This window comes from Pectinophora gossypiella, chromosome Z (assembly GCF_024362695.1).
Source record: "Pectinophora gossypiella chromosome Z, ilPecGoss1.1, whole genome shotgun sequence".
Taxonomy (NCBI): domain Eukaryota; kingdom Metazoa; phylum Arthropoda; class Insecta; order Lepidoptera; family Gelechiidae; genus Pectinophora; species Pectinophora gossypiella.
The window spans coordinates 10,539,183-10,565,796 of NC_065433.1; the positions used below are offsets into that span (position 1 = coordinate 10,539,183).

General features: G+C 38.6%; 1 protein-coding gene across 1 annotated transcript; it reads right to left on the minus strand.

The window, feature by feature from the left end:
• Positions 1–1,566: 1,566 nt before the first annotated feature.
• Positions 1,567–25,382, minus strand: LOC126380414 (neuralized-like protein 4). Its single transcript, XM_050029800.1, has 29 exons — positions 24,910–25,382; positions 24,463–24,564; positions 22,766–22,879; positions 22,037–22,198; positions 20,983–21,121; positions 20,815–20,881; positions 20,405–20,537; positions 19,867–20,022; positions 18,105–18,245; positions 15,851–15,938; positions 14,917–15,019; positions 14,523–14,699; positions 13,732–13,822; positions 13,071–13,188; positions 12,152–12,260; positions 10,739–10,932; positions 9,912–10,097; positions 9,026–9,150; positions 8,304–8,416; positions 7,384–7,516; positions 7,001–7,142; positions 6,622–6,800; positions 6,184–6,280; positions 5,714–6,109; positions 4,249–4,421; positions 3,839–3,971; positions 3,483–3,647; positions 2,384–2,542; positions 1,567–1,733 (listed from the first exon to the last, which is right to left on the minus strand). Exons 1-29 carry the CDS (start codon positions 25,060–25,062, stop codon positions 1,588–1,590), a joined length of 4,194 nt encoding a protein of 1,397 aa, XP_049885757.1. The 5' UTR covers positions 25,063–25,382; the 3' UTR covers positions 1,567–1,587.
• Positions 25,383–26,614: the final 1,232 nt, after the last annotated feature.

Consider the following 26,614-nt stretch of genomic DNA (forward strand, 5'->3'; position numbering starts at 1 on the left):
TCCAATTTAGTGATGCCTAGACCTATGAAATGAAATTTATTTATTTTCTTATCCTACCGGTTTTCCCTTTTTTGCAAGTGGACACAAAATTCATGTCTCCAGCTTGAGGGCACGACGACACGCTAGGTGACCATCAAGCAAGAGACTTCCGGTATTTAGTATGAAAAGTGCTTCGATAGAGATTGCAATCCCTGGATCCCGCGGTTTAGTCTCAAAATCTTGTATTGTCAACGGTTGCCAGTTGTGTAACTGGGCCAAACCACCATAAAAGCTTGTTCAGAAGTTACAGTAAAGAATGGATGAGGTTAAAATAAAGATGCGATGAAAAGAAAAAAGTGCTTAGTTAAAAAAAGATGCATAATATCGGTTCGAGTTTTTTGTATTACTTATTTAGTAGTAACATTTACGAATCCCTTGGGAACTTAGCCAATTCATCAACTTATTATTTTTAGGGTACTTAACGTAACGGGACTAATATAAATTCCTTATTTAGTAAGCCTACGCTCCGTTCGTACTTTCGTTTGTACTAAACTCTATTAGCCTACCGTAATCGTTTATATAGAGGGGAGGGATTTTTAATAGACAAATATTTAAAAAAGAATGTCCTAAAGCTTAGATTGGACCGGCCGCGGAGCATGACTAATCATGGTTACTGGTCTCCTGCAGGGTCTGCAAGGCAACCACGTCGCGTGAGGCTCCACTTATATCGAGGGCTTCGACCAATAAAAGCAGCGAATTCTGTCTACGTAGATAAACGGCTATTGGTCGGAGCCCTCGATACAAACCACGCGGCGCGGAAGCCGTGCCGCGAGGGCTTCCGTTCTAGTTTATTTGCGGTTTATGATATAAGTTATACCAGGAGTATATACCTACCAACTTGTTTAAAATTCTGCTGTTGTATTCCATTTGCAGTTTTTAAATAGTACCTGTCTTGACGTCATGAACCGATTTACGGAAGCTGTATTGCCCTGTGATTTAGGCGTATTCGCTATACCTATGGTGCAGTAAAAAAACGAACAACCTAGGTCGTTCAACAAATGCCTCAAAAGGGGTTGTAAGTAGAGTGCGTGAGAGGGACTCTACAACCCCTAAGTTTTTCTTCGTACTGTTTAGGATGTTAACAAACTAAAAGCCCCCACGTCTAGAGGGTGAGCCGGAGTGGGGACGGTCCCATTTAAGAGTTTTTCGCTTATATCTCAAAAACGGTGCGTCCTAGAGAAAAAAGTTCTGTCATTGAATAAAAGGTCATAAAATTTCCTACAACATTGTCATTATATTCCCACCCGTGTTAGAGCTACGGGCTTCGGAAAAGTGACAAAAAAATTACCCCAAAAAGTAGATCATAGGTCCCTCATCTTATATTTTTGAAATAAAAGGACGCGGGGACTTTTAGTATGTTAACTCCCTAAACACCCTGAAAGTGAACACATTCATGAAGAAAAACCTTAAGATCCCTCTCACGGACTCTACAACCCCTTTATAGACCGGACTATACCTACTTGATGCTATACCTATACTCACCTACTCTAGTTGAAGGATTTTTATAAAAAAATAAAAATAATAATATTGAGTTATTTGAAGACTTTATTAATTTTTGTAAATGCTGAGGCAAAAATATATTTCGTACAGTTCCATAATATCTTTGAACTCTGCTGTTAAGGAGTCCACAACCTTACGCCAATAGTCTCGTTTTTTCTCTTCATCTTGGATTTGAATACATATATGTTTCAATTCTGTAAGCAAAGAAAAAAAAATGTCTTGTTTGATTACTCACTTCACCACCCTTCACCAACCTTCGTATCAGGTTTATTATTGAACCGTCAAAGGCTTTTGACATGGCTCGTGTAACGACTATGCACTTACTTACGGGACCAACGGCTTAAAGACTATCAGGGTAGGATAACGACCTCCGTGGTCCTGTCGTCGTTGAGGGTTCGGCTTACGATCCGGAGGTCCCGGGTTCAAATCCCGGTAGGGACATATCACAAAAATTACTTTGTCGTCTCTAGTCTGGTTAGGACATTGAGGCTGATCACCTGATTGTCCGAAAGTAAGATGATCCGTGCTTCGGAAGGCACGTTAAGCTGTTGGTCCCGGAAGTTGTCGTTACATGATGTCAGGGGCCTTTGGCGGCTCAATAGTAACCCTGACACCAGTGTTGATGGTGTTGGTACTCCACCTCACAACCCACACGATAGAAGAAGAAGAGGGTAAGTATAACGTCCTACTCAAACCAAGGAAACTCCAACAAAGTGATATTCTCACCGGGAATTGAACCCCTCGACCTCCAGTCTAACTTCTGGACCATGGAGGCCATTGTTTGGTTTGGTATTGTTTGGTAAAGTCGTTGTAATCCTTCGAATTTAAAATCATGTTTACTAACTGTGATGTACGCCGCAAGCTACGGTGCGCAGCATACGCTGTAGGTCGACCTCATCGTCAATGCGGCCCACATACGAGAACCGTACTAAGAAGGGCATCAGTTCGAAAATTCGACGAAGTGGGAAAATTGCGAACCGCCATTGGTGGATACTCAAGGTAACTGCAAAAACATTACCTACTTATCTAAGTATTATTTACTCTGACAGTGGTTTGATGGTTCGTCATGTGCCAACACAGAAGTGATGAATCTTTCTTATCTACCGGTGTCCGTGTGTTAGGCGTTTCCCAACCGGTGCGATGTTCGATTTTCAAAAGTTTTGAGTTAGAAAATGTATTAGGAAGTACTTATATAGGAGAGTTGGCACTAAAATAACATTGGAAATAGGTAGGTACCTGCAGGGCCAACATGCCCAACACAACGTGACAATTATGGATCCATTCAATAAATTTTGTCGAAATCGATAAGTTTGTTTTTTCTCCTAACATGCATGCCACGTGACTTTGTTCGTATTTTGACAGCACGACGATTTATTTAGGTTCACACATTAGCATCAATCGACAAAACGACATAATTATATCGTCAGAATCGATAAAATGACCGTGACAAAATTTTATCACTGTGCCCTACTGGTCTACTAAATGCCCAGTCCAGTCTACCTAATACCTGAGCTGTCCGTCGCTTACCTATTAATGCAGGAAGACGCATAGGGTAGGTACACGCACCATTTTAAGAACTTAAGTATCTACCTTAAGTTCTTAATTTCAGGAGTTTGAACAAATTTCTAAGATCTTGGGTGATATTTTCCTGCTGTGAACCTGGCTTGTTGGAAACGGCAAATGGTTAAGAGTTACTTACCTATATCGATAACGAGTGCTAAGTATATAAGATGCAATACCGTGGATGTAAGAACTTACGTTTGTGGCCTTGAGTTGCATCTTCCCACATTGTTGTAGTCTATAAATACTTATTGACACTGTACCACATGTAATAAAATACAAACGAAGACAATAGGTCTATTCGATCGGAGATATTCCTCTCAATCTCCTTTAGAGTCATTTTTCCAATTGACATTTTCGGATTTGTAATCATTATTACCTACCCAATGTACTGGCGTATTGATAAGCGATATGTCGTACGAAACAGCTGATGTCCGAGTCTTGCCGCTGTTTGATGTTAAGGTCCATACCAAATTGCATGTGTGTCTCGCGCAGTGGTATGCTCGGAGTTAGAAATCTTCGTATGTTATCGTAATCACGAATGCGATCTGCCAAAAAAATGTCCACGTTAAACGTCCAAAAATGTTCAAAAGTATATAGGCACCTAAGTATTAGTTATTAGAGTTTGTGTCGTAATTTTTTGTCTAAACACGTAGTATTTGCTACAGCTCCTATTAGAAACGTCTAAATTACAAACACATTGCTTATCGCCGAAAAGCAGAGTATTATTTACACTCACGAAATGCCATAAACAAGAAGAGATCTGGACACGCTATAGACACTTGCTTCCAAACTGTGTCCGGGATGTCGTAACCAGCCTCACCTAGAGCGGCGTCAGTGTAGTGGGGTATGTGTCCCCTACGACACAAAAGCTGTAACCATAAGACATTTGTATAACGTTATACTGCGTTCTGGTGGCACCATTTAAAAGTAGACTCCAATCCCGATGCGAAATAGGCAGTATCGGCCGCACGACTGGCATTAAGCTGAAGGTCGTTAGATAGGGTTGTTCTGATGACGATGAATGAATGATGATGGTTAGACATTCGGAGAAGCGATCCTTTCATTTCGGTAGCTTAGTACACAATAATTAGTAGCAATTTGGTAAGATCCTTGTACTTGTAAAATAGTATTCTATTAGGAACTGACCTGTAAGCGAAAGTGCGGTCTCTTCAGTACCGGAATGAGCGTAATGAGTGCCCCGCCCGTCCCATCAGCTATATGCGCATATTCTAACGCCAGTAATCGTAAATTCTTCAGAGAGGCAAGACTCCTCAGGAAGCTTTTCCTGGTGTCCGGTCGTGGTATATACTGACCAGTACCTTAAGACATAATACAATGTTCCAAAGTTAATTATGTTGAGGATTCTATCATTTCTACACAGCTATATAAAATGCTATTTAGTTTCCATACATTTTACGGAACATTTGCCTTCCTACACCTCACAGTGAAAATGAAAAATATTGTTATTGCATAATCCAATTATTATATTAAATAATAACATCCTATCCTGTTAAGTCAAGCTTAAAAGTAATTAGGATCTTACTACTAATAGGCGGTGAAAGTAACTAGTCGAAGTACTATACTGTACTATAATACACATACAGGGTGGCCCAGAAGTTCAGGTTCAAAATGAAAAATTAGAAAGAAGGGCTCATTAGCTACCAGAAACACCCCCATGTATGTTCAGCAATTATTTACGGTTTAGGAGATATGATCCAGTTTGTACCTTTTTCTAGATTTTCTACCTTACTTCAGAAATAATCATTTTGTCGCTATTCCTTTCTAAATAATTATTTTATTTTACTTCACAACTATGGCTAAAGATGTGTACCGCTAGGTGAAAAAAGAAAAACAGTCAAATCAAAGATAAAAATAAAGTTATTGGAAGTCAAACTGAGAATTCGACCAAAAATGTTAAACTTGTTAAAACTTCGCCGAAGAATAATAAACACATGATATTGTTATAGACCCTGAAAGTATTTCTAAAAACTGCTCCATTTAATAGGCTTTTATAAACATCCAAAAAAAGTACCCTTGATAAAGGCATAAAACTAAGTAATTAGCCCTCAAAGATTGCAAGACAGACAGATTTGAAGGAAAATTTGACATTCTCATACAATGTAGCTGCTTCTTTCTAACGTTGTTAAAGGTGCTCAAAGACAGATTTTATTTTAGTAAATATTCAATAGTATGAATCACCAACAGTGTTTGGGGATAACTTTTCCTTGAAATCTATGTACCTTCATTAAAATACGAATACCAAAAGTGACTGCAAGTTTTGTTCTCAATTTCTATTTTATTTCTCACACACACTCCCTTAACGTCACCTATAATAGCCTATAACCTCGAATCAAGACGCATCTAGTGACACCTTATTTGTCAAATTCTGACAGGTGCCACAGGTGGTTTAGAAGTTAGGTCAAACACATAACCCTCCATTTTGCTTCGCCGCAGTCGGGTAAAAATATAACAAAATTCTCAATTTCTATAATCTATTCAAGTACTGAATCACAAGACAAATAAATGACGATCAATATTAAAGGTCACTCTGCCTCAAATTAGGCGTCATCCATACAATACATATCCAAAATGACAAAGGATATTAATTTACCTGAGCTGCAAAGACGTATGTTTGAACCGTGCACATTGTGGAAGGTGTATGGTAGCGTAGGTCGGACCTCCCGTCCCTCCCTCGGCACTGGTCGAACAGGCGGCACACATGCTGGCGGCGAGGCTCCGCCCTCGGCGCCGGAAGCGGCGTCAGTCGCATCGGCGGCGCCAGTTGCGGCAGCGCCCGCGGCTGCACCAGGGGGATTTTCAGCTCCAGCAAATCCACTAGGAGCCGTCGTAGCAGCCGCGCTGGTACCAGCTCCGTCGGCTCCCGACGCTGTTGCAGCCAATTCTCTACCCTCCATCTGTGCACTCCCTAACTGATCTCCGTTGGAAGATTGTTGCGATCCTGCCTCCGAGACCGAAATAGGCGTTTTGTGACACTCGTCGTTCATAACTAAGACAAAAATAAAAAATAAACTCCTCGTTCCTAATCTCCACACTGAACAAATATAAATGTGATTTACTTACTTGTTGCTTGAGCGAGCGGTATACCGACAAACGTCACACGAGAAACTGCCTGTATTTTTGTTACGTGGCCGAAAATTTCGATAACAACGTAAACTTTCTGCAATTTGAAAATTTTAACTTTTATGTACACCTTTTTCAGGAATATTAAGGAGCGACCAAAGCGATGCTACCTCACTGCTGTTTGTCAAAAAACTAGCGTCTAGCTTGGATGACGTCACTGGAATAACAAGCCATCTACGCAGTCAGGAACGCGCGCGGATGGGGGGAGGGAGGCATGCTCCGTAACGCAAGCTCCATACAAACTAGGACACCTGTCCGATGCACTATTGATCGCCGCGGCGCGGCAACCGGCAAAAACTTTTTTAAAGTTTTGTTTTTAAATTGTCAGTTACTTTCCAAGCACTATATTAATAAATCAGAAAAAAAAGTAAAACTTACATCGGGCACTTTCTCAAAAGCAATTTCGAGTAATTCGGAGTTGTAATAGACGAGAACTCTGGAATCGCTTGTCTTTTTAAATCCGATGCGGTCTCCCGGTCGTAGCCATTCAAACGACGGTACAAATGCACGTAGATCTTGACCACGCGAGCCCAGCTTCGAATATTTCATATAACACCCTAAAGCAAACAGCTTGTTAAACAGTATTTCAAAAAGTAAACGAACAAATTACATCGAAATTGGCCAAAATTAACACCTCACATTCTTCTTTAGGTCTAAGATTATAAAAAATACGCAGATTTTGAAATAGATTTATTAACAGTTTCCTTGTGTGTTAGAAGTTAGAACTATTATTTCCTATTATAATTGTATTACTCACCGTCAATATAAGCGGTGTAATGTGGTAAATAACAAATAGACGGAGGTAGGCTTCTATGTACGTGAGCATTCAGAATATTTATATCCGTGATTCCCATACGGAAGCTGCCTGCGAAACTGTACTTGCACTCCACTATTTTTATCTAAAAACGAAGAATTATTAATACAAAGTGTGAAGTTCTCAAAAGTAAAGAAAGATTTTTACGTTTCTACGTTATTTTCGCTTTTCGCGTTGACTGCAACAGTCGCTAGTATTCAATATGGTGTATAAAATTATGAAAGTAACTTTTTTGTTGTCTTCGCTGCATTTAAGTAGTTTCGAACTAGAGTTAGAACAGATTAAGAATCAAGCACCGGCTAGAATCATGTATATTTTATGGTTACCTCGAAAATTTCACCGATGGCAAGGTGCGCAGAGCTGAAAACGAGGCCTGCCATAGGGTCAGGCGTGAGACGCCGGGCCACTGAGAAGTCATGCATCAGACATACGTTGTCGCCGCAATACTCGGAGAAACTCCTACGAAGGAACAACAAATGAATTTAATATTGCTACGTATATACTTTTCTGTATGTCGAAAGCAGCGGAATACTTTCTCGGTGTGGTCTTCATTATAGATTTTGTGCTACGATGTATTCCAGTTAAAATAATATAAACTCGCTTCCTTAAAATAACCCTAAGAAATTCAGAGGCAGAAGCACAAGGCACCAAGTCATTTTAAACGCGACAGATGAACGGGTGCCCGATACGGACGTAGAGCACGCAATTTGTATAGGGACGGCCAGAGCCGTTGTCAAGACTGCTTTCAGCTACTCTAGCTAGTAGAAGTGTTGACCATTTTGGGAATGTTCTGGAAGACTTACTGAATTGTATTTTATCAGTGTAGTATTATGCCGGTTGCAGACCGAGTTAGTTTAGCTTCGCACGTATAGCTGATGCAAAAACACTAAAACTTACATAAATTTTCCGTCAGGAAATTACTCTTCATATCAACTCAGAATTATGGTCTTAATCAACCAAAAGTTTTCGTTGCGATGTCACTAACACCCATACGTACCCGTACGTCTGGACGGGGTGTAAGTTACATCGTAACGTATACTGAGGTTGATTCAGCTCATGATTCTGAGTTAATATCAAGTGGCATTTTCTATCGCAAAGAATGGAATTGTATATAATTAAAAATACACAAAAAGTCATGAATATTCTGACGGTTCGGATTAGAACTCAGAATCATGAGCTGCATCACCCCCCTCGGTGTTCGGTGCCGTGTCACTAACACCCTGTATTTTGTTGTAGTTATACTCACCAGTATGGCGGAGGCGGTGAGGGCAGTGCGCGAGAGTTAGTCAACAAAGAATTATCAGAGTTCGTGCAGCCGTTGTAGTTGAACGTCCTCTCTTCGTTCTGCAGGATTGTTACCTGAAAACAAAAAAGAAACAAACATTATCGTCGACGAATCTGGAATACAATAAATTAAAATGACTTTAGTCGACCAAATCCCAGTTTTTAAAGACACTGTCAACTAAAGAATATTTGTGTATAAATGAGTCTACAAATATCGTAAAGCGTAATACGGTCGCACTTTGAATGTGTTTTCATGCGAATTTCATATGCGTATGTTAACAAGGGATATTTTATTTATCTTCACTTCAATTATTTTCTCCCTTTTCACAAAAACCAAATGTACCTTCACACTCCGACCCCAATAATGATAGACAACCCTTATTATTTTTAAAACAAAAACTTCCTTCCGCCCCATTCATCCATTTTGAATTCATACCAAAAACAATAAAATCCCCATTCATTATCCTTCCATAGTATTCTCTTTTTCTTATCAATCTTACGTTCCGTTCTACTCACTTTCCTACACGTATACGGAGGAAAGATTTTTGACAACAAATTCGCACCCGTACTTTGAAGGTTGGGATTGTTCCGATATGTTTATAGGTGTACGAATCGAATTCGTACGAAACACATGCAAAGTGTGACTGGCTTTAGACATTTGATTTAAAATAAATGTAATTTTACCTGCGTGCATTGTCCGTAGAGGTCGACGACGGCGTAGATGTTGAGATGGGGCACATACCATGCTTTGCCCATGTCCATTCCATCGAGATAATAGTGCAAGCTGCGGTCTGCATGCCACATCATACCTGGTGACGTAAGACATGCAATATTTCAATACTATTATCGTATACTTATAGTTTTCCGGCAGGTAGTTAATGTCATTTGCGGAAAATCTACAATAAATCACGTCAAAAAAAAAACTATTATATTACTGATTATAATCTGACCATTTTCAAAAAGAGCATTATTTCACGGCTGCCTAATATGAGCGCAGACATACACATTCGCCTTCTTTCGCAGCCTGGTTGTAATATCTGCATGTTAATATGCTAGGATTGGAGTGGTTTCCTCACACAACCTCCGTGGTTTAGTAACTAGAACGTTTGGCTCATGATCTGGAGGTCCGGGTTACGGTAGGGAACTATCACAAAAAGCACTTTATGATCCCTAGTTTGGTTAGAGCATTATAGGCTGATCACCTGATTGTCCGAAAGTAAGATGACCCATGCTTCGGAAGGCACGTTAAGCCTCTGATGTAAATACGTGGTCGTTACATGAGCCATGTCAGGGGCCTTTGGCGGCTCAATAATAACCCTGGCACCAGGGTTGATGACGTTGATAATCCACCTCACAACCCACACGATATAAGAAGAGTCTTCTTCTTCTTTTAATACTGTGATACACCGTTGCTAACAAGCCCTCCGAGTAAGGTGACCCTAAGGCTAAGGCGATCAGCACCGCGGACGTTTTCGGCTAAACAAACACATTCACTCGCTCATCCCCTGGATCACAGAGGCCCTGTGGAAGTATGTGAAATAGAGGAGAAGAGTGTGAAAGTATGACTGACCGACGCGACTGCCGACGGTGAGCGTATCCAAGTCGAGGGGATACCCGCTGCGCACGCACTCGCCGTCCTTCATCATGGCCGCGCCGCTGAGGATGTACGTGTCCCAGTTCAGGTCGGTGGCCGTCCCCGCCACGGCGCCCACGCCGCCATTCACGTCCAAGTCTTCGGGGCGGATTGCCGTCACACCTACAATGTCATTGACACTTTCAAACTTCGTTCGAGCATGATTCATATTGGACAGAAACAGTACAGCTTAGTGCGAAAGAGAAACATTTAAGTAAATAAATGGTGTTTTGACAGCTGCCATACGCACCATGCTAGAACGCAAATACATAGCAAATAGCATAATTTTAATGTCACAGTCGCTGTTGTCTTCTGCTTTAGGCCGGCATTAGACATAACAAATAAAATAATAAAACAGCGCCTTTTTTACAAAATGTATAGAATTTTTTTAAAACATCAGATCCGACAGCAAATATAGGGAGCAATAAGAAAGAAGAGTTGACATATGAGCCCCGACACCGACTTCATAATGTTGGTGTTGGCGTGACACCAGTTAAGTACCCATTCATTGTCTCGACTATTGCTTCATGAACTCGAATCGATGACTTAAATCCCACTACAAGCAGAGTCGGAACCGCAACCGTGAAGTGGGAGTTTCGTACCACGGAAGCTTCTGGAGGCCCAACCAAGTTTCAAACGTTCCAATTTTGCCACTCACCAACAAATAACTCTACGAGATGCCTCGCGCCTACGAGTGTTCATTTAAGTCGGACGGGTTATCGTTTGTCACTTGGCTAGACCCTGGTGATGAACAAATGTCTGACCTATCTCGAGGCTGCCGATCCAGCAGTCGACCATCTTGTCGATGCGTAGTTCAAACATGTCGCACTCGCGGAGCGGTCGCGAGCTGAATAGCACGGCATCGTTGAACTCAGAGTACACTGTTGCGCGCGACGCCGTCAGCCGGTTGCGACTCAGTCGCGCGTTCCGGCCGTGCACGCGGTGGAAACACATCTCCCTGAAATTTGTAACGTTACAAATTTTTGAACGCCATTATTACAACAGAATACATGCTATAAATATATGTACAGATATTAAGAACTGAGTTGTCGGTTCGTCGTTCGCACTCTATATTCTTATGGCGCAACAGTGACATACTAGTTTTTGTACCTACTAAGTCTGTATCCACACAACAGAGTAAAAGCCTTCTTCCGCAAAGCTCATCCATTGCTTTCCGGTACACCTCACAATGCATAGAGCAACACGGACCCGGAAGCGAGTACCCATAGAGTTATTTCTCGATACAAAATCGGTCTTCTTCTTCTATCGTGTAACTTCATCAACCCTGGTGTCAGGGTTACTATTGAGCCGCCAAAAGTCCCTGACATGGCTCATGTAACAGTAAGTACTAACCGGGACCAACGGCTTAACGTGCCTTCCGAAGCACGGATCATCTTACATTTTGGACAATCAGGAGATCAGCCTGTAATGTCCCAACCAAACTAGGGATCACAAAGCTATATGATAAGTAATATGTCCCCACCGGGATTCGAACCCGGGACCTCCGGATCGTGAGCCCAATGCTCAACCACTGGACCACGGACGCCGTGTACAAAATCGGTACAAACTAGTTTTGAATTGCGCAAACATGCAAACACTGTGGCAGAGGGGAATGACTGCCCCTTTGCCCGTGTAGCACTAGGCTCACAATGTCACGCGACCTTCGGGGTGGTGGTCTGCCTTAACATCGTATATCTTATTCACAACCGTTTTAGTCCTTCCTTTGTCTTCCTGTCTAGCAAAGTGTCATAATCCAAGCGATTATTAGTACACCGGCCCAACTGTAGCAACATGGCCCCGATCAGTGCAAACACATCCTAATTTTATTATAAGTTATACCCGTCATTTTCTTATCCGCCGAAAAAGGAGAGGGCGGATGATTGACAATTGTTAATATTAAAATGAATGAATAAGCCGGGCGAATAAAATCTCGTGCATATGCAACTCGTTTGACGTGTGCTGTCAACTCAATTCTGCCAGGTTATTGACCAATTTTCGGAAGGGTGCTTTTACTGCCTAAAATTGACGTGTGTTCCATAAATTTTACCGTCCCTTTCTTTTTCAGTGGATAATAAAATGACACTTTAACTTAACTTTAAATTAGATGGTGTTTACAAGAATCAGCACCACTGTCTACCTTTCCTTAGAGTTTATTTAATTTATTACATCGTCCTTACGGGTATATTGTGGCATTAGATTCAGTGGAGAGTGGAGATTCAGGTGAATACACAGGAGGCGGCATGTACGTGTCCACGATCGTCGCCTGTGCTACTCGGCCGTATAAATCTGAAATTATAACGACAAATAGTTTACTACTTATTGAATAACGAAAGTAACTCACCAACAATGCTTTGTTTCGTTAAGCCACGCACGATACGTACTGACTATGCGTGCTGGTCTACATAATTAACTATTAACTGGCTCTTAACCAAGTAGAGTATTAGACAATCAGGCAAAACCATTTATTATGTTCCATGCAAAAGCACATAAATGTCAATTATCGCCAGCCAAAGAGCAAACGAACCAGACATAAAGAAATATCCTACGCACAGCATACTTCGAAGACAAATTTCGCACTAACTACCTAAAATAAATTAAAAAATACAGTACAAACGAACTTTATGATTCTTTTCTCTTTTATGATTCTCTCTCGTTATCTGTTTATAAGTTGCCTTTATTTTACACATCTGTTTATTTGTCGTATCTATTATGTATAATTTAACCCCTTGGCAAACTATCTACCTTTGACTAATACTTTTCATATTTTTCGTAATCCCTTAACTCATATATTTTCTTCATAATTATATTTGCTTATTTTCTTATTTATTGTAAGCAAATCCCGACACTTTTTTGTTGGCACGATAGTTCAAAGTATTTATAAGCGTAACTTTGGTACTGGCAGAATATCAGTGTTGCTAAGAGTGGTATTTCTACTATCCTTCGCAACAACATGCTGAGTCAGTCCCATTTCCCTGGCAGTGTATTTTTGATTTGTATACTTATCTTTATCTTCTTTACTATTGTACTGCACTGTTTTGGGAATAAAGTTATTCTATTCTATTCTATTCTACTTTGAATATTATATTTATAACTTACCAATTATCCCGAAGACATGTTCGGGTATGTTAAACGCCGCAGGGCCTTGATCTGCGCCGTTCACGAAAAAGTGAAGGATCCCCATGTCTTTGCGCATGACGCCGACTGTATCCCCTTCCTATAAACACATCATACATTCTTCTTAATTTCACATATTTAACCAAAGTAGACCATCTACATTCAAAGAATGGATGACTCGAAGGATATTTCAAATTTTACTACTTCATTCTATTAATTTGAGTAACAATTATGACTAATTATAAATTCCACACAATTAAAACTCCTTTTTGGAAAATACGTAGCAGACTTGCCATAACGGTAATAATAATTGAGATAATTATTAGATAGTAGGTATAATATGAAAACGTATACTATTGCTATAATCATAAAAATCCTAAATTCCATAAATTTCCCATAATTATAAAACTGTTTAAAAATTCATACCATGAAATTACATAGCTTGAATAAAGTTAAAGTTATTATTGTTGATTATAGACATGTATGGAGTTGGAAATCATTTTGGGTTACGTTAGTATCATTGAATTTCGGTATTTTCAAGTATGAATTGTAATATACACCTTTAAACCTACACTTCAAGGTAGACAGGTCTTAAATGTAATCCCATCGACATTAGAATACATTTTTATATTGTTGCCCTTACCACAAGTCTGTTGAGATTCCTCACGTACTGCGGTATGATGATGGTACCGTCTCTGATGACGTCTTCCCCGGTCATTGCCCAAGTGCCGGTTCTGGTTAAGTTATAATAAAACATATTACCGTACGTCCTAAAAGTCGTGAAAATAGGATAACTGTTCTAACTTTAAAACTACAATTACCTACCAATGTAAATCGTTTTAGAGACGATACGCGATCCCTTAAGTTTTTCAAAAAACATACTGTGTGTCGTTCCCTCGACAGTCGACAGTAACTTGTATGCGCAAATATATACAACCCGACAGGTCTGTTTCAACAAATTACCGTCTTGATTCTTGACGCACATACTTACGAGTACTTGTGCAAATTAGAATTTATGCAATTATAATTGGATCGTGTATTAGGTTCAAGATAAATTATGAAACTCTGTTTACTATATAAAGACAGATCTAGAACTAACGAATAACATTTTCTTATTTATATTTAACTTATTTATGAATTTTAATCAACAACAATGTAATAATAAGTCCGACATCTTATCATCTATGACGTCACCCTATGCTTTTTCATACAAATTCTATAGTAATTTTGTGATTTGACGTTTAGTAAAATGTAACTGATTTGACTAATTGGAAACTAGCCTATTTATTGTGCGTGTAACCGAATTCAATTTAACTACAGCAAACCCAATTTGTTGTGTTATAGAATATGGACAAACAGCAGTACGGAACATGTTTTCTTTAATTATCATGTATTAAAAAGAAATCTAAGTGAAAATACGACTACAATACTAACTTTGCATTGCTCATTTTGAATGGAAATTGTATATCATTAGAAGAATGCTGCGTGACCCCAATTTCAATGCTTCCGGCCCATTTTGGGATGACGAGGTCGAGTCGCACTTGGAACAACTCGTTCGTCTTTAGAGTGCGGTTTGTCATCACTATCCCGTTGTTGAAGAACTCGAAAGCACTGCAAACAACATGCATTAATTGTACTTTATACTGTAACAAGTAAGAAAGTAGGTCACGTTCCGAACGCACAAAGGTTGAGCTGTTTCAAAATCAGCTTCTATCTTCTAATCATGTATATACAATTATTTAATACCAGTTTAGTAACTGTGAAAAGCATGTAAACATGTTAATTAAATCGTTCGGGACGCGACTAATATAAAATGAAGATTACTTACTTAGGCCTATGAGCAGTCTTACCATCGTTAATAATAATAACATTCGAATCACGCAGCGTATGAAATAAAAGGCTATCCTCATCTATTTGAGGTTTAAACCGACCTGAAACAAGAATATATATAACGATCAAACAATGACTATACCTACAGAAGAGTGGGTTAAGTGAGGCATTGCAATGGTTTAATGAGTAAAGTCACGTCATATGCGGGATTTCGGGACGCAAAACAGTTAGAAACTTGCCCAAAAGAGCTGCATCTGCGTAATTACTGTCTGGCCTGGCTTATTGAAAGCTTGGCGTTTGTCAGTTCAATCAGTGAATCATAATCACAGTAATGATTCCTTAGGGCCACATCGAAGCAATTCATCTAAAAAAGCAATAATAGTAAGTGTGTAATGTAATCCAATGTTTTTAGATTAATTGCTTTGATGTGGCCTTTTTAAACCCCCTTATCTGCGTTCGTCCTTTACGTACGCTGCAGCCCCGATTGCTTGTAGCCGTAATTAACGACACAAATCGCCATGTGTCAGGCCGGAATCACGAAGTCACCGACAAGGACAAATGCGCAGATTTATTTTGAAAATGCGCATAGGGAATACGACGACGAGCGTGCACACCGCTATTTTGCCGCAGATATGTCGCTGACTTTGTGTTTACCGACTCACGAACAATGAGACACGTATCGGTCACAACAATTTGTTTGTATTCATGTCTTAGCTATTCAGTTTATCCTTTAAAACTACAACATTATAATAACTTAAAAACACAGACTGCAGCAGGCTGTCCTGTGCTAGTCCTTTGTTGTTCGTATTAAAAAGATATGTGGCGGTATTGCCATGTTTCTTTTAGTGCAATATATTTGTATATCTACAACAAACAGGTTCAAGTGCCTGCCGCCGTCTGGTTGTACGTGGATGGAATACAGCAAAACTTACTAGTAGCCGGCAGATCGGGAGTGTCTAGCGGTACTGGGACGTTGTTGATATTGCTGTCAACGTCCTCACAAGGGTCTACTATGGAAACCTAAAAACATTAAACGACTTAATAATACTAGACATAACGACACAGAATTTCGTATCAAAACATAATGAATTACGGGCGTGAGTTCATAGTTTATACATGTATGTATGAAATAAAGGCTCCGAAAATGAATTGTTATAGAATATGGACATCGCAATCTTTCACATTAGGCAAATGCATTTAAAAATACAATTATTATAGAGTATTTACATTTTCAGTCACCTCAATATTTCGCAACGTTTCATATAATAACTATAAAGTCGCTACGCGCTTTTTTAATTTATAGCAAGCTGATTGAATCTTATCTCACATGTAAAATGGTACTACTGGGACAAGTTGGATACTTCATGTAAAACACCTCGATTTACACAGACAGCACACATTGATGTTATTGTACACGCGCATCTGTGTGTGTGACGTTTGACGCCCAAATGATTGATGACTAAAGTGGCTAAAGGCGGGGTGAGGTAAACCTATCTTAGCCGCTTATTATTCTTTATTCTATGTTTCTGGGCTAAGTACTTCATTTCCAAGAAAGACATGATGTCTCTTCGGTCCGGGAAGAGATGTTTTTCAAAACCACTACCACCAGGGTTCTTTTTTAGTTTTAAGGGTTGCGTACCGAAATGGTCCGATCAAAAGGCTATATATATTGATGAGGATGAGGGGATGCTATACCCAGAGGTGGTGGGGATGGGTTTTTGTATAAAATAAGTTTTGTCCCGGTCACTTTACGGTAGTAAGTACTGAGGTAAGTGCGTAGTCGTTACATGAGCAATGTCAGGGTGACACCATGGTTGGTGAGGTCGGTTGACGACCTAACAACCCATACGAAAAGAAGATGACTTCGCAAAGACGCCGAAAGCTTTTTACATAGGTATATAATACAATCGCATTTCGCACAGCTTTAAATAGATTTCAGATTATTTATTTCTAAAAACGAATTACTAATTCACTTAATATGAGAAACAATAAAACAGTTATAGTTACAGTTATTTCGATATTTTCATCTTCTGTTAACGAAAATAACAAATTACAGAGCAAGTTATGTTACGAATTATAAACGTGTTTAGTAAACTAAATAGCATACAGTTTGGCCCGTCTGATATATTAAAAAAAAAACGGAAAGATTCTATTCATTATTATAATCCCCAAAGGCGTAGACCACAATAGATTGCTTCTTACAAAAATTATGTGACGAGAAATATGGCGACATATAGTGATATCATCATCATCAATTTAAGGGCCACGCTCTTGTCGGTGCAGCATGAAAATAAAAAGAAGCAAAAAAAAAGAAAGTAGCACGGAAATAGGGATATCGCTTAATGCAAAATATAATCTGTAATATAAACACTTTCGCTTTGTAGCACTTTTAAAGAAAGTGGATATGTCATCAGCATTGCGCACAGCCGATAGCACACCCCGGACACTTCATACTAAACACCTCGTTTTACACAGAAACCCCGGCCAAGTAGTTAATGCCATCTGCGGCAAATCTACAATAAGTCACGTAAAAAAACTACACACTCACGTCTGATTGAAGACTAAAGTAAGACCGAGTGTGGGTGAGATAAACCTAACTCAGCCACTGGTGGGGAGCGGAGAGTTGGCGTTCTATTATTCCTTATTCTATCCCAATAGCATAAAATAAACGGAAGTTCCTAAAACGATTTGTGTCAGAAATTCAGAATACTACTCAATATTTTTTTCTTTTTTACTATCAGTTAACATTACGCATCGCCATGCCCATTGGATTGCAGAGCACAAGTAATATATACAAAAAGTCACGCCCGTATCTATATCGGACTGGGCAGAGCCACAAATCGTTATTATAGAGCAATAACACACAATATTTTAAACAAGTTGGAAAAAAAACAGGAGTCATCGTCGCTAGCTGAAGTCGCTTGTTATATTGGATTTTTTCTACATTATTTATTGCTTTTGAGAACTAGGTTTTCTTAATAATTGTAATAAAATTCTACGCCACCGCCGTTGTATTGTACGTTAAGCCGTTGGTCCCGGTTACTACTTACTGATGTAAGTACTCGTTACATGAGCCGTGTCAGGGGCCTTTAGCGGCTCACTAATAACCCCGACACCAGGGTGGTTGAAGTTGGCAATCAATCTCACAACCCACACGATAGAAGACCGCTAGTAAAATATTCGTACCTTGACAGTCATCCCGTATAGATCAACAACGCCCCACACCTGTTGTTCGACCTTGTCAGTGGCCACTCCCTGGTCTACTCCATTAATGAAGTAGTGCAACTTGCCGTTATCTTTCCTCATCATACCAACTGTATCTCCTTCCTGAAAATTGGAAAACAACATTGAACTCGAGGAAATTAACCTAAAACTAATATCTGCGCTTAAAACCAAACTTTATGAAATGCAGAGCCTCTATTATAATGAACATCTAACCATAACGCTGCTTTATTGCGTTTAGATAAAATCTTTCAAATATTCTTGGGCATTTTTGTTTCATTGTTACCCCAGGTAGCACACTGGCTGATTAAATGTCGAACCTGCCTCTTATTTAAGTGTAAAAGTGTTATATAAGATGTTTAATGGTTTTTTTTAGCTTCCATAGGCTGTTATGAAAGCGCTTTTTCAGCTCTAATACAGCCAATTTAAATACCGTCATGCAGCATTGATAATCTTAACCAGCACTTGTTCAGCGCTTATGCAGCAATTTTGTGCTACCTGGGACTCATACTGCTCAAACACACAAAAAATAACAACTACAAATGGGGCAAGTACGTACAGTCGGTGCTACTATTACTTCATAGCAATTTCTTGAGGGTGAAAAAAGTTGTACCTACTTATAACAACATTTACTAGATCTTACTGCCGGGCAAAGCCTCACCAAAAGTTCCTCATCATTTCTAATACACTACTATGGATACAAAGCTGTGACTGTCAGGTAAAAATAAATTCAGACTCATGGTTAAACCTATAGAGAATTGTGGAAAAAGAAAGTCCTTTGCTCAGTAATAAGACATAATATACCTACCTAAACCAAATGCATACCTACCCTCCATTACATCGACAGTCACAGGCGATTAAGGCTCACCTCCCATCACGACCGTCTAATCAAGCTTGGTGAAACGAAGGAATTTACAACATCGCGCCATATGGCTGTATTTCTGAGTACCCCAATCGGGAATATAATCGTGAGCTTAGGTTTACAGGGTGTCAGCGACACCATAACGAAAACATTGAGGGATGATTTTTGAGTACTAACTCAAAATCATTAGTTACTATTCGTCAGTTTTTCCATTGCAATGAAAATAATTTAAAAAACAAAAAGGTCATGAATTTTGCGACGGAAAATCCCACTTAATATTAACTCAGAATCATGAGCTGAAACATCCCCCTCAGTATTCATTAAATAATCATTCTTATTATTACTATTATTCGGTACGGTGTCCCTCTTCTTCTTATCGTGTCGATGGCAAACTAAATAGTATCCTCCCAAAACTTCAACAAGTATGGCGCTATCTGCAGCGCTTATCAGATCCTCCTGCGTACAGTTGTTCGGGCATGCAGGACACGATGTAAGATGTTCCATCGTTTGGGGAACAGTGCCGCACTTGCATTTTAAGTCCGACCCATCCGAGAAACCCCACCTGAACAAATTGTCCTTACTTCGGCCCACCTGAGTCCGAAGTCTATTTAGAGACTTCCAGGTCTCTCGGACGGCGAAACAAAAGGGTTTGGGAGGTGTACCCATTCCTGCCTAATCCTGCATCTTTCCTTAAAGCGGTCATCATCATGTAGAGGCGACACACACTTGGCAAAACTTTTGCGGCTTTTCAGACTTTGCGGCACAGGAGGATAGCTGTGGAGTGGATGCCGTGTGTCGTTCAGCATTTTGACCTCTACCGAGCTTGCTACGGTCCACGGTGTCCCTAACACCCTGTATACTTACCCTAAGTTCATCGAGGTTGAAGTTGCCGTACTCCATACAAGTGCCGTGACCATTGAGCAGCACCTTGCAGCCTGACATCATGATTGTACCGGTGTCCATGTTCGTCATCGTGGAGGGAAACCGAATCGTGGCTGGGTTGTGCGTGGTCACACCCACCTATAAACAATTACGATATTAAAATATGGGATATATATTTATTTTACTTAATAAGAAAATCAGGTATTTTCCACCACCACCACCAGCCCGATGGTCAGATGACATTGTAAGGTACGCGTATACCGAAAACAGTGGGAGTGGATGAGACCTATACAGGGTGTTAGTGACATCGTAACGAGAACTTTGAGGGATGATTCAGACCATGATTCTCCATCGAAAAAAAATGAAGAATGAATGTAGAAGTATGAAATAATGGTAAATGGTAATTTAAATAAACACAAAAAATCAACTCAATATTCGTTACGTTGTCACTATCACTCAATAACACCCTGTATGTATAAAGGTGATTGTGTATGAAATCTGTGAAAACCGAATATGTTACCTCAATGCTGCCACTCCATTTGTCCACCAGTTTATCGATACGTATCTCGAAGAGTTCATTATCGTACAGAGGTCTGTGCGTCATCACTACCCCATTGTTATAATCGTCCACCGGCCTCGCGCGCTCCGCTGATCTAAAACCACCATCATTATCGATTACTACCAGGACACTCATAATTATTTTAACTCATCATCATCATCAGCCCATTAACGTCCCCACTGCTGGGGCCTTCGCTATGGATGGATAGGGAGATCGGGCCTTAAACCATCACGCGGGCCCAGTGCGGATTGATGGTTATTAACGACTGCTTCGGAAGCCACGTTAAGCCGTTGATCCCGGCTGCATTAGCAGTCGTTAATTATTTTAACTATTATTTTTTTATTTAACTACTTAACTATAATTTGCCTTACTTGTTATTATTAGATAACTTGACTAGTATGCCACACCGTGGATGGAAGCGCAAACGGTCCAGTGCCACTGTTAATAAGAAATCACAAGTTACAAAAAGATAATAAATTCAATGGATTAATTATATCAACTATAACTGTTATTTGATTAGTTTGTGTTAGAATACACACCAAGAGCACAAGCACCCTCAGACGTCATTGGAATGTAAATATCTCTAGTTTCTTTAGGATATGACGTTTCTGGAGGAAGTCCAGCCACATCCATGTCACTGAGTGTCAAGGTGTCATCGTTGTTTGGGTCTTCTTCGATCTACAAATAAACAAAAGTAGTTGTATTTTCATTGTATTACTGCACAAACAAACATTTTGTAAATGGAATAAGAATTACTTATTGATCTGGTAAATTGTAAATGCCATAGAATAGGGAATAACACCACTCCTACACCACTTTTCGCTCCCCACCAGCTGGATTTACCTCCCCCTCGAACATAGTTTAGACTTGAATCGTGTAGGATGCGCGCGGACCGTTGTTTTTAATTTATATCAGTTTAGTTTACACGTTCGAATTTTGAAATTTGATGCCGCGAACGTTCTTTCGTCTGATTCGAATATTTTTAATTATTACTTTTTATTTTTTTTAATTATACACAGTAATTTCCCGCGACGGCGCGCCTGAGTGGCGCATATAAATATTTGTTTTTTCTGGTTATTGTTTATCAAAATAATAATTTGTGCAGTGATAAGCACGCATCAGCACAAAGTGCTGCCTGTGCTTCCAATAATAATAATAATTAAATTGAACCTGTACTAAGAGCTTTTTTAGTGATTTTTTTAAGTCAAGTCTAAAGCCTTTTATATTGTAAACTTCATTGTTCAATTTTTTTTGTTTGTGATTTGTGTGTTAAAATAATAATAAAATATTACCTGATGATTATAAAAGCTTCTTTGGTAAGTAGTACTTACTACCTAGCGACAGTTAAATTAGGAATTGTAATTGGCAGCCCTCTGACGCCACATGCGATAATATCAATGTGTAAAACGAGATTGTTTGTATGAAGTGTCCCAGGTGTGACAAGGGCAAGAGTGAAGCCAGAAGTCCGTAGGCAGTGCCTTTATTATCAAAAGGGCGCAGGTGTATACACATATCTCTTATACCTAACAAATTCTTTAAAATTATTCATAAACAAACATTTTAACAACATACTCAAAATAGAAAAAAACAAACCTGATCTAAGCTGGTCTCCATGATAGGTCTCATGCCATTTGCATGCACAATCGAAACCTGTACACACTGGCCATACAAATCTATGACTGCAAATACTCGTGGTGGTAAATCTTTGGCAGCAACACCAAGGCAGCGACCATTGACGTAAAACATCAACTCCCCCTGTAAGAATATTAAATAGATAAAATAATTCAGCAAACCACCTATGTAATTTGATTTGTACGTGAAGTTTACAGTTCTTTAACGAGTGCTGTCCACTAGTTGTAAGAACTGTAAAACTAAAATTAGTTAAGTTTGTGTGTGTTGAATTGCTTCTTTATTCTGAACAGAACATTAATGGTTGGAAGATGTTTTGTATCTGCGTGTAATAATAAGGCCATCATTTTATACCCAAAAACAAAGAGGAAGTTTGAATGAGAAAGAATTTGGATAACGCCATCTATATTTTAGGGTATGTGGCCTGAAAAATACCTCCTTCCGTATATTCAAACAACACGACATTGGAATAAATTTTACCTTGCTCTCTGAATATGAAACCCAAATATAGGTATATATTTTTCTCTTTTGAGAATCACAACTTATTTTTTTTTTACTAGCCATAGATTCAGATACAATACTTTTTTTATTTTTAATAAAGAGCAAATTCCATTATTCGGCGGTAACATTTAGGTAGGTATCTGTGTGCCTACTGACAAAAGCTTGTTAATATGAAGTGTTTATTATACTCACTTTGCTGGTGCGCATGACCCCCAAACAATCTCCTTCCCGCAGAGTGTCAAGCTCTGGACCATACTGATTGACTAGAGTTACACCATCCTTAACTATTGAGCTACCAGACATTATCTATAACAATCCAAAGTGATACATTAATCTTACAATTATGAATTAAATCAGGGATGTTATGGTTATGAAGTTTCGGTTTCAAATACAGACATATATTTTTTAATTTAGGTAATTATAAAAGTAAAATATAATTTTACTTAATTTGTGGGTCATCATTTATACCCAAAAACAAAGATAAAAGTTGCATGTCTGTTATGCATGAAATTAGGTTAAATAAAAGAAAATGTGTACAGCGCCATCTGTATTGCTTTTCAGAAAGATAGCATGGAAGGTCCCTCATTAGGCACATAATGCATCTAAAACAAATCCAAACTCAAGAGGTTTACTAGGAGTAAGTTAAAATGAACATCCTAGACTTTTTCATTGTAAGGTTTTTGTTTGAAGTGAATAAAAGCATTTTAAAATTGGTTTTGGGTGTACTTATTTCCCATGTGAATGATGAACTGTAAACCATAGTTCATTATTATCTAAAGTATGTCACCTCATGGCCTGCAAGTTATTGTTTTATTAGTTGTGGCTTTGTCTACCCCATTAAGCATTACTGGCAAGATTATATGCAAGTATGTGCCCGATAGCCATACATTTAACCTTTTAATTTATTACATGGATATGTAACAAGCATACCTATCATGTTTTATATCAAGTTTATCATAAATATATTTTTTTTTAAACAGCACACATACTGTGTTAGTGACTATGGGGTACAATACATTTTAAATGATACTTTGTACTTTTGACTGTGGCCTCCCAGAGGCCACCAAACACCCACCAATGAAGTTAAATCGCACTCCTCTAGTAGCTGAGTAATCTTGCACCTGTGTTTGATGGTCTTGAGATGCGAGCAGCTTGTGCAAATCAGTTAACTGGTTATGAAAATATATTACAGTAAAATTTTAATTAATACTTTGATGTTGCCAACAATCGTAACTAATACTGAGGTGGATGATTCAGTCAGAAACATGGTCTGAATCATCCTTCAAAGTTTTCATTACAATGTCACTAACACCCTTTATATTTTATGCGAATTGACAGTAATAAAGGCTTTATTACTATAAGCTGTGAATGTAAAATTGTATTTTAAGTAATCCATAAGAATTGACTACAAAGAGAGAGAAAAATCAGCAGAGGATGTGATGTCAATTTGGCAGGGCAGAAACAAAACCCTGTTATAAATTGTCTCATTTAGAGTCTGCCCATTACCAAAATCATCCAAAACTTTTATATTGGTTTCAGTTGTGGGTGGCTATATATTTGAGATATCGGATAGTTTCGGTCACATCCTTCTTGGTATAAATATAAAGAAAATAAGTGGTATGATAAATAATAAAATCTGAGAACAAGCCAAAGACAGTACATCCATCAGTATGGTGGACTGGTAATATTATCAGGCTTCTTCTTTTGGAAATTCGTCTTACAGTGGATTGTATAGGATTGTGAATGTTGTAACATCATGAAAATAGGATAATTATAAGTTATTAGTATACAAGTGTTTTATTTAAGGTGACCATTGTCTAAAAGGACAAACTGTCACAGGTAGAAACAGAAATATGTATGGAGTATCTTTAAAGACTGTAGGTACTTACCCATGCAGTATTTCTTAATTTAGTGGCAGTTGCTGGTAGCTCCATAAACTCAGGGTCCAATGTGGTGACCCCAATCTCAAGACTGCCATTCCATACATTAACCTACACAGAAAACAATACTACACTACTCTACTACTCACAAAATACATAGCATAAAAATGGGTTGGAAACAGACAAATTCCAGGGGACTTGCAATTTTTGGATTTATAGATATTTGAGAGAGACAGTGGAGTTCCAGGCACAACTTGAACACACAACTGTCCACTGCAGTATGAGAATCGCAAAAACTGTTGTATGTAAAGACTAGTCATAATGATCTCAAAATTAAGTGCATCAAGCATGTAAACTATTCCTAGCTAAATACACAACTGAACAGTATCTCATAGTTCATAGTGCATTTGGAATCATATGGATCATTGTTCAATTGATTACTTATTTATAACTTACCTTTCTATCAATACCCACTTCAAACATAACATCATCTTTCAAAGGTTCAGCACTCAATATTAAGCCATGATTGAACTCTACAAAATTTCTTATTGCAGTTGTGTTCTCGTTAAGTAACGTAACCCTATCCCCACATCGCCTATGAAACCTCATTATTATCACTTGATCACGGAAGTATGTTCAAATTAATCCTATAATTCTATACATCATCGTTAAAATACTGCAGCGTGCTACCACGATTCATCGCCCGAATTATTTACAATGCGGCTAAATAGCACCCATGATTCTAGATGGATAATTACAACATTCTCATATTTACAATCTCTTATACTTAATACCCTTCTTCAAGTGTATTTTAACGTAAAATAATAAATTATAAAAGTCCATTTTCTATGAATAAAAATGCTTTCCCCTGTATTCTATATGCATAGGTAACTTCGAGTCACACAAGAGAAAAGTAAACGATTTTTCCCTTTTCAATGAAACAGACGACGAATTTTTGACGTTTGTGGATTTGACGTTTCACACAGACATTGCAATGTATAAAAATTACAATCTGTAATCGATCGATTGTTTCTTCGACTTGACTCGCTGTAAACCTAGAAAAAAAAAATATTTCCACAGACATTTAATACCGCAGGTATTTTAATTCTGCTCCTTCTATAGTATTAAATGTCTGTGTGTATTCCTTTATTTATTTATTTTATTATAATAAAACATTTAGTTGTACGAAAATGAAACCGTTAGTTCATAGATAGATAGATAAAGTCTTTATTTAGGTTTAAGACAGCCTTATGTTTTTTTTTTGTTATTATTATGACATAAAACGCAAAAGCAAAAGTCATTTATTACCAAAGACCAATTTTTTTTTTTTTTTTTGTTTTGTTTTTCCCCGAAGGGTAAGGCAAAGGGAACTATGCCCATACAGCCATGTCTTACGTATTTTTTTTCTTGATGATTAATGAAATGATGAAAGGTGATGATGATGAAACCTAAGCCCCCACCCTCGGAGTAGACTCCTACTCCGAACCCCAAACGAATTAACTCAAAAGTCCGCATAAACTTTTGAGTTATGAAGCGGCTTCCCGGCACGAAGCGAAAATAGGCAGATACACTTTGTTTATTGAATACTCCAATATAATAACACTCGCGAATGTCTTCCGACTAACTTAATGCGATCATTAACCACAAAACACCACTTCGTATTAATTATTTAGATTACTCAATGAAGAAAGCAACTGTCCCGTTCCCGTTTCCCGCCGAAAAGCCTCACCTACCAAAGACCAAGTACTTGGTCCTTATTCATTACCAAGTTCATTACAGTCGAGTCTGGATTCAGCCAGAGTTGAAGGCGTTAGCCGTTTCTGACATGAGGATACTCGAGTACCTATACTTACTATATTGCTTACAAATTGCTTATCTTTACTTAAAAATAATAGTTGAAATCAAAAGGTCCGTGTTGCTTGGACTGGACATTATTTTAATAGCCAAAAACAAAGATGAAATATGTATTTGGCTGAAATATTTGAAATACCCTTGGCCCTTGTGCCATTATTATCAGTAATTATCTCTATTTTTAAAAACAACACACATACACACACCCACGTATCCCAAAAGAAAATATAGGTGGCGCTAAAGCACAAGTGCGATTTATTTATTTATTTATTTAGGGTCCTAATAGGGTGCGTGGTGCAAAAATAAAAAT